Source organism: Fukomys damarensis, unplaced genomic scaffold (assembly GCF_012274545.1).
Source record: "Fukomys damarensis isolate Sample0158 unplaced genomic scaffold, DMR_v1.0_HiC HiC_scaffold_17, whole genome shotgun sequence".
In the NCBI taxonomy this organism is placed as follows: Eukaryota; Metazoa; Chordata; class Mammalia; order Rodentia; family Bathyergidae; genus Fukomys; species Fukomys damarensis.
In genome coordinates, this window is record NW_022900929.1 from 26964329 (window position 1) to 26974223 (window position 9895).

At 42.3% G+C, this 9895-nt stretch overlaps 1 protein-coding gene across 1 annotated transcript in view; it reads left to right on the forward strand.

Annotated features, from left to right (window-relative positions):
* Positions 1–9895, forward strand: part of Abca13 (ATP binding cassette subfamily A member 13) — a 337625-nt gene that overhangs the window by 138134 nt on the left and 189596 nt on the right. The window contains exons 35-36 of the mRNA XM_010624894.2: positions 1801–1870; positions 3216–3347. Coding sequence (XP_010623196.1) covers positions 1801–1870; positions 3216–3347 — 202 coding nt within the window. The remainder of the gene's footprint in view (positions 1–1800; positions 1871–3215; positions 3348–9895) is intronic.

Genomic DNA, 9895 nt, shown 5'->3' on the forward strand with positions numbered 1-9895 from the left:
GTAAATATGCAAACTACAGCAAAACAGACACTTGCTCATCCAAACAAAACCACCACCCGCAGCGTGCTAATTTATCACTCTTAGATCTACATGGGTTTTCCAATAGCCTTGTGTATTATACCCACCAATGCCAAAGGTGCAGTGGTAGCTCATTGAAAGTGCAGTGCTTCAGTGGGGTGGCCGCCCATTGAAAATGACCGTTTTTCACATAACAGGTCCCTCTGAGGATTCTGGGAAATGAGTGACATCCTTCGGGAAGCACAGAACTCGAGTTTCTCTATGTTTCATGCGTGGAGAGAAATAGATTTCTGTAGTTATTTTAGAAGTAAAAAATTGAGCATTTTTCTTGAAGCATCATGAATGACATCACATTACATAGAAAGATCTCTCTGTCAGCAATGTCCGAATTGCTCATCCATTTAGAATGTACCGCCCGAAAAAGCATGTGAATGTTTTTGGGCCTGCAACATAAAATACAGAGAAGATAGAAGCTCATTTTTTAATGATGATTGGCAAGCACAGTGCCTGGGCCATAGCAAGAGCTTCACCAGTGAGGAAGGGGACGTGGAGCCAATCTCCTGCAGCAGCATTGAGCCGTCCAGTCCACACGTGTTTGCATCAGCAGGTGCAGGGCTTCGGCTCCTGCAGCAGGCCCCGTGGTGGTGTCTGTGGGGGACACGAGTGGAATCACCTTGTGGATTTCTGGTGTTCCAAGTCACTGGGCCTTGGACTCACAGGACTGCTGAGGAGTTCAATGGCTTTTAGAATTCCTGGGGTCTTAACAGAATTCTTGCCCACCCTCTTGTATCACTTACGCATTAGAAGGGCTCATCTTTTCTCCTCCTGCAGGGCCCAAGAGCAAAAATGTAGCTATGAAAGCCAAATTATTTTATCCAGTTTCCATAAGTCACTCAGTGCCCTGGCCATACACACACGCGAGATGGAGGTATGATGGGGAATGGTTATGTTCCGTTGGCACGGGGTCCACTGTCAGGCATTCTTCAAATTGAGAAGACTCTTATGTCACGTTTGCAGTAACTCATAACCAGTGGCTTTGTGTTAGTATTAACTCAGTGTTTTTAAATAGCTAATGCACAGGGGACCATTCGGTATCCCTCCTCAATAGGCTCCTTCACGTGGAGCCGTTGAGCTGGGCTGAATTTCAGATGCCATTATTTTTGCCTTTACTTCAATCCTCTATTTAAAAGATCTGTGCACACAGTGGTGACTTCCTTTGTAAATATTCAGGTGTTTCTTAGCAATTGAAATACAGACACGTAAATCTGGCCCATTGTATCTTTTTAAGAGTAAGATACTTTTCCATTAGCCTTTTTTCCCTAGCACAAGACTCCGCTGTAGATAAAACACCATTCCCCCCAGGGCTCTCTCTTTCCAGAGTAGTATGGGGTGCACAGTGCATCAGTCTGCTTGCAGTGTACTCCAGGGCATCCAGTTCATAATAAAAAATAGTAAATTGCTCTATTCCATTTCCCAGTGTTCTGAGCTACACGTTTCTGTATACATTGTTTTGGATTTATGGCACTTCAAGCACTGTGGTAAAGATAAATAATTCCCTTCAACATTAAAAGCCAGCTCGTTAGCATGTTTTTTCAGAGGGGACTGACATCTGCACAGCCTTCTGGCTCCAATATTTAAATTACTGACCGGAGCCATGGCTGGGCATCCTCAGACCGGAAGGTGTGTGTCACGGTCTCTCTGCGTTTGGCATTGTGGATTTTCTGTGCTCTCGACCAAACACTAATGAGCTGTTTTCTCCCCACTCCATCAATCCGTGACCAGTGCCTCCTCTCGACCACCGCCTTTGGACAAGGAGTGTTTTTCATTACGTTCCTGGAAGGACAAGAGGCAGGTGAGAATATGCAGTTTAGAAAGCAACTCCCAGGGATTCAGGTTTTTGGAAATTGAAGTTAGTCTGCAACACTGAGTGAAACGTTTGGAAGGAAATCCCGGTATTTGTTTCCCTGATGTTGCCCTGGTTTTGAGAACCAGAAAGGACAATCCCATCATCCATTGCTCCCGAGTATCCAGGCTCATGCTTGGCTCTTCCTCACATCCACACGATGTAAGCTCAGCTTAGTGACCTCTAAATTCTTGTAAGAATGGGGGTGCATGTCCATTGCATTTGATAATGTTGCTGAGCTGGAATCTGGATCTGCTCCCCACCTTTTCCCTCTCGATCGATCGATCGACCCCTCCTTCATGAGACAACCACTCACACAACACATTTGTCAGCTCTTTCTTTGGACCCTTAATCCAGCCTGCAGAGAACAGAGCACCGCTGTCTTTTCCAATTTTTTCTTTTGTATCTCTGTTGATGCAGCCTAGAGCGAATTTAAAAAAATATCCTTGGCAGAGTTTTTCCTTATATTGAGATTTTGACAACTAAACTCTTAAAACAGAACAGATGTATATTTCTTAAATTTTTTGTACAGATTTGGGGTATGTTTTTGTAAACATTGGGAAAATATATGCCATAAGTAAAACTCAGTTCTGTTATTATATTGGCTAGTTATTTGGCACTGTTCTCAGATTTTATGTACTATGTGATAAAATGTGTTTGACGGATGAGTAGTTGTGGCTGTGTTTTTCTGTATCTCTCCAACTACACTGTAAAGTAAACTGGATTGAGAGGAGACAGGAGAAAAATGGTCACTGTCAGACTGTTGAATATTTAGGTCCAGATTCCAACAAGTACACCATGATCAAAATATGTATTTTATTGAGTTCTGCTTCAGTAAATTCCCTAGGGAAATTTAGAAAGAAGAATGGTTTTCTTATATTTTGGTTGAAAAATAAATTTTAAGGAAATAATGATTCTTACTGTAGATCTTTTGTATCTTACACAGTTTTCATGAGCCAAAAGAATTTAAAATATAGAATGTGGTTCCTTAAAGAGACATTTTTATTTAAAAATGCTTACTTTTTCTAAATAGAAATTTCCTGTTAATGTATGAAATTAGATCTAAGTAAAGCGTCTTTGAAATGTTTCAATGCTGTCACTCCACAGAGACTGATAGAATTGGCGTATGATTATGCATGCTAAGGTTTCCTCTGCAGAGTTACAGCTAATGCTGTTGACTTCCTGTCTTGGCATCAGTCAGCTTTCCTTAGGCTTCCAAGTCTAATAAACTTCTGCACCATGAACAGTCAAGGAGAAAGCACAGCTCTCACACTGACCTTTTTCTTCCTGCCAGGGATCCAGTGGAATAACATGTACCAGGCTCCGGAACCAGGGAGCATGACATTTGGCTGGGTTTGCTGGATGATTCTGTTTGATTCAAGCCTTTATTTTTTATGTGGATGGTACCTGAGCAACTTGATTCCTGGTAAGAATGCCACACTTTATAAAATAACAGAATAAACTTTCCAGATAGCTTAATCCTCTATACATGAATATTAGAATAATTATTTATTCTTCAAAGAAGACATCTGACAGGGAATTCTTGGAACATATGTTAGAAGGAGCCATGAGTTTTTGAGATGCTTAGGGTGGAGTGGCAACTGAATCGGCTTGGGGGTCTGCTCGGGGGGTTGGTGGAGCGCACTTCTGTATGTGTCTGGGAGGCTCATGGAGACATGATCTTGAAGTCTATGTCTGGTTCCTCACCCTTCCTCTCTGGTGCTGTTGCCCTGCTCTACTTCCCAGCCTCCATAACCTAAGCAGCTTCGTTCCTCCATACCCTTCTGCCATGATATTCCTGCCTTGGTTCCAGCTGTCGATGGATTGAATCCCCTGAAACCATGAGCCAGGTTAAACCTCTGCTCTTTTAAATTGTGGGTGTCAGGTTTTGCGTCTCAGGATGAAAAGTTTTCTGATGCACCAAGTGAAGGGTTAGCCAGGATGAAAGCTGGCCAAGTCCACCAAATGGTACACAACCTCTGTCAATCACACAGAAAGACTCCTGGCTCCAGAGTCAAGTGTATGAAGGAGGAAGGCGTAAGGGGAGCAGGAGCAGGATAATCTGGGGCCCATAGTGCTGTTGGCTCCCAGACAGCACAGGAGCTTGGCCAGGGGTCAGCTTTGTGCAGACTCTGGACAGAGATAGGCAGGGCACAAATATGTGGAATGGGGTGATTGGGGATCTGGAGCCCCTTCAAACCCAGAACTCTCAGCAATGTCACGAGTTGGGGAATTCACACGTGTGACAAATGCACCCAGTAGCCTGGGGTAAGGCGTGTCTGGCACAAGGAGGACCACTTCTGATAGAGAATTTCTCCTTCCTGTCAGGAAGGGAAGAGGCACTCATGCACATTTAGGGTTGCACAAAAGGAGCAGAAATCTCATTTAAAACATTAAAGTAAAATTTTCGGAATTGAATTTTGAGGGTATTATATTTTCTCTGCCGATATACTTTCTAACCTTTTAAATTAAGAGCTATGTAAAGAAATTCTTATATACAAATGAAAGTGGAGGAATAGAAGGGAAAGCCCAGTTTATTCTGTCTGTGGAAACATCGTCAGGACTGGGCAAGCTCAGGTGTCTGTGAAGGGTGGTGCTCTGGTTGGTATCTAGGTGACCATGAGAGCCTCAGGCACTCATACAGGCTTTGAAAAAGTGACTGACTTGTGGGGCACTGTGGCTAAATGTGCTGTTAGGAGGCAGGACCTGGTCGGAAGAGGCAGTCACTGAGGTGTGACCTGGAGGAGTGCATCTCCCTCCCCAGCTCCTGCCTTCTCTGTCCTCCTGGCCTTCATGAAGTGAGCAGCTCTCCTCTACTGGGCCCCTGTACTGTGCTGTCCTGCCTTGGAGCCAGCTGACTGTGGGCTGAAACAGTGAACCCAAGGAATCCTCTGTTCCTTCAGGTGTGGGTGTGGGATGTTGTGTCTCAGTGACCAGGAAAGTGACTAAGATGGCTGGGTACACAGGGAAACAACATTGTTTTATTGAGATTATTTCACAGAAATGTAGGAGAATATGAACTGAAGAGGAGAGGTTTCTGGATATACAAGGGTGATGTCATGAACTTCAGGGACAAAGGAAGGAATCCCACAAGCACAGACACAAGCAGGTGCCCTCAGCAGTGGTGAGACAGGAGAGGTGTGTTGAGATACCTGAAGCTCCCCACTGCCATCAGGACTCAAGCTGTGAGGAGTCTGGGCAATGTTTCCACACACTGTTGTAAAACAAAGGGTCTTGGTGCTCAGTGGGTTTCCCTCCAGATCCTTCTGAAACTCTCCTGCATTAGATCTGAGTCCTGTGTGAGCAGACTCCATGCCCAGTAGGAGCGAGGAGTCAGGGCAGAGAGAAGCTGCCTTCATCCAACTTCTGGGCACTTCTAGGGGAGGGGGCCCGGGTAAAACATGGTTCTGGAAAGAGAAGGGAGATGGAGGGAGGGGAAGAAAGGAAGAGGATGGGGAGAGACAGACGGAACAGAGACGGATCGGAGACAACTGTCCTGACTTCCTTTTGCAGCTTGACTGAGCTGGATCTAAGCAAAAGGGAGCAGGGGAAGTGGGTGCTAGGGTCTGTCACTGTGACCAGGGCGATTTCTGTTCTTTAAGGTGGTGCAGTCCTGCATGCTTGTCTTGCAGAGAGATGCTGACTCCACGGAGCAGGGTGGAGAGGGCAAAGGCACACATGGGGGAAGATAATCAGGGTCACTGAAGATTCCTGCCTCTCAGTGCTGGGCCCTGGGAAGCTGCTCCTGGAAACGTGTGTTCTCTCAGCATGTCAGGGAGGCGTCATTGGCCAGTGGCCTGGCCAATGCTGAGAGGAAAGCTCGAGCCACAGCAGAAGGAAGAGGACAAACTAGGCTATAGCGCTATGGGGATGAGGAGACAAAACCGTTATTCTATATAAAAGAATCATATACAAAAACAGGGCGAGCAATCACATGAGTATTTAGAGTTACCCAGAGTTAGGAATGCAGAACAACAGGCAAGGAAATCCACTTGGCTAGCTCTAAGGCACCCCATGTGAGTCCAGTGCAGAGGAGAACGCGTTTCCAGTGATAAAAAGGGAAATGCTGATCACAGCTTGGAGTGGGATAAGTGAAAAGCTGTGGAATTACTGAAGAGGGATATTTGTTATTTTAAGAATTTTCTCCAAAGTAAAGTACACATTGTATAGTTTTAAATTATGGCTTATATATAACATTATGATAATGGTATGTAATGGAACTTTCATAAATCATCTTAGCAAAAGCTCCAAAGAGAGGAATTTATTTTTAACTGATGAAATGTTTGTAAATGAGAGCCAGACCTTAAGTTAGTGACAATGAAGTATTGAAAATAATGGTGGTGACTAATGATTTACACAAAATCTTACTGTACATTCACATGGATTAAAAGAATGGAGTTCTTAACTAAAATAGCCTTAACAGTGGGACAGATTAGAAAGCTGGGTACCCAGTCCAAGGCATGCAGCCCACTGTGCGAATGTTGGCAGCTTTATTCAGTGGGGAAGAATACATTTTTCTTCAATCTATTAGGGAGAAAAAGGTAAACTCTTCTCCATAAATTCAGTGGAAATAAACAGTATTAAAACAATGAAGAGGGCTGGGAGTGTAGCTCAGTGGCAGAGTGTTTGTCTAGCATGGACGGTGCCTGGGTCCCATTCCCACACTACCATCCAAGAAACAAGAAATCACACTAAAAATAATGGACAACTAGAGAAAATTTAATTTTTTTGTTTTGTTTGGTACCGGGGATTGAACTCAGGTGCTTGTGCTTGCAAGGCAGGCCACTGAACCGCTGAACTAAATCCCTGGCCCTTGAGAAAGTTTAATTTTTGAAATAGATAGGGACTTCCTAAACATAATGCCAAAGACAAATAATAAATACTCATAGATTTGCTTTATATTAATTTAAATCAGTATTTCAAAATATCCAAATAAATGAAATTATAGGACACTTTACAAGCTTATAAAGAGTTTATTAACTGTAGAAAAGAAAAAGCAAAATTTAAGTCAAATTTAAAAAGGACATATCTCAAGAGAAATGCTAGCAAATAACTTCAACAAATCATTGTTGCAAAAGAATAATTTAGGTTTAATAAATTTATTAGTTTTAATACCTTACAAGGACATAGAAATGAATGGGCATAGAAGAAAACTTTTTCCTTTTGTGGCCTGAAAATATGATAAAAAATGATTATAGTCAGTGAAGAAATATATAGTACGTAGGGAACATGGTGATAATGCTGATTAACTGCTATCATATGCGTAACAAATCCTTAAAATTTTTATTGTCCTCCATTCAAAAATGTAAGGGCAAAAGACATGAACGTTTATTTTTATTGCAGGTTATTTGTAAAAGCAAAAGTCTTGGAAACGTTCATTTCTAAGAACAGCAGATTGATTAGGTAACTTCTGTTATGAACAGCTTAGAATATTGTAAAATAGTATTCAGCCACTGAATTCTGTTTGTAGGAATAGGCACTAGTGTGGAATAAGGGAGATCATGTGGTGTCTTGACTCAGGGCTCTCTGAAATAAGGCACCCAGCACATCAACATCCAGCTAAATGTTTGTGCAGTCGTACCACTTGGGCTATGTGCCAGAGAGTAGTGTGCATGTGTGGTCCTCTGTGTTTTTCTGTTTTCAATTTGTCTGCATTGAACATGTACATCTTTTGCATTTCAAATAAGCTGTACATACCGACTCTGTGTCTTACTTATTTTTTCAAGATGCCAAGTGATTTAGTAAAAAAAAAAGGAACCAAAGTATGGGGATGGGGCGGGGCGCACAACCACAGCCCAGGAGGAGCACAGCTGGGAGCAAACCAGCATGATGCTGGCGGAGAGGCTGACCTTTCCGGTGGTGAGCAGCCCTTTATTGCCACTGCTCTGTAGGTGAACATGTGAGACATTTGACTTCTGATCCTCCTGGAAGGGACTAGAGGAATGGAACTGGAAGTAAAATGTGGGTATATTCTAAGAAGGTCCAGGAAGCCTTCCGCTCCCTCCCTCCCTCTCTCCCTCTTCTTCCCTTTCCCCTCCCTCACTGTCCCTTTCTTCCTTTATTTTTTCCTTCTCTTTCTCTCTTTCTATCTCTTCCTTCCTTTCTTATTCACCTAAAATAAGATCTACCAGGCAGCCCACTTTCAGGTCCCCCTTCTGTCTCTCTCAGACAGAAGCTTTCTTTCCCTCAATAAATTGTCCCTGCTCTTAAAATAAATAAATAAAAATAAGATCTACTCTCCTCCTAGCAAATGGTTATGTATAAAACACAGTGTTGGTAGCTATACGCACAGTGCTGTGCAGCAGGCATCTAGGACTGATTCCAGTGATTCCAGCTGCATAACCGAAACTTTGTTCCTTTCAGTCAGGACCTCCTGATTTCCTCCCCTTGGCCACTGGCGTTGATCATCCCACACTGCCAAGTCTGTTTGAGATTTCCTGTATGAGTGGTATCAAGTAGTATTTGCCTTTCTGTGTCTGGTTGCACTTAATATAAGGTTCTTGGGGTTTATTTCTGTGCCCTCCAGTGGCAGGATCTCCTTTCAGAGGCTCAACAGTATTCTGTTTCACACACGCACACACACTTTTGACCGCAGTCTGCTGTCTGTTCTCCACCCCATTCATCAGATCTCTCCTTCTGTAAATCTTTGCACATTCTCTGTCTCGGTGATCAGTCACTGATGTCCAGGCTGCCAAGGCAGAGAGAATTAGAATCAGAATTTTATGTATCTATATATGAGAAAATGTATGTAGCAGAGTTATATATACATGTGAGAGTTTTATAGAAAATATACAGAAAGCATTTGGTATGAAATTGTTTATATTTATGTAAATGTGGGTTACACAGCTACTGAGAATAATTCTACAATGACCATATATGTGTATATATGTAGAAATACATATGTATGTAGACACACACTTAGGTTTACATGTATGTGAATCAGTTTCCCCATTCATGCATTATTACAGGACATTTAATTGATTTCTTTTTTTTCAGCTTTAATTGAGTTTATTGGTACATTTTAGGGATACAGTATAGTTACATTCATTGTTGGGATCTTGTACCTCTACATGACAAATCTTGGTTCTCGTTTTTTCCCCTTGTCCCTGCCCTCCCTTCACCCACTCCTCCCCTCCCCATCTACAAGCACTTTATTTCCATCTTTTCATTATCTCACATTTTTTTCTTTTCCCTTATTACCCTTCCCCTACCCATCCCACCTTCCCTACACCTTTAGCCCCTTTCTTCCCATTTCACAATGTCAGTAATCTTATTAGGATCTTATGTATTATTACAGTTTATTCACACCAGAGAAACTATTTGGTATTTACACATGTGTGACTTATTTATTTCACTTAGGAGTATATCTTCAATATGTATCCATTTTCCGATGAATGAATCTATTTTCTCATTCTTTATGGCTGAGTAATATTCTATTTTATAGAAAAACCACATCTTCTCTATCCAGTTTCCAACTGATGGGCAAATGGGCTGTTTCCAAGTTTTAGCTATTACAAACTATGCTGCTATAAACATGGGTGCACATACATCACTGTGGTATGATTCTTTTAGTTCTTTTGGAAAGATACCCAGCAGAGGGATGGCTGAGTCAAATGGAACCTCCAGTCCAAGCTCTTTGAGGTATCTCCATATTGATTTCCATAGTGGTTGCACCAGTCTGCAATCCCACCAACAATGGAGAAGGGTTCCTTTCTCCCCACAACCCTGCCAACATTTGTTATTCATTGATTTCTTGATAGCAGCCATTCTTTGTGGGGTGAGGTGGGATCTCAGTGTTGTTTTCATCTGCATCTCTTGAATGACCAGTGATGTGGAACATTTTTTCATATATTTACTTGATGCTTTTACTTCTTTGTCTGAGAAATGTCTGTTCATTTCGGATGCCCATTTTTGAATTGGGTCTTTATATTTGGGGAGGCTGATTGTTTTGAGTTCTTTATATATTCTAGATAA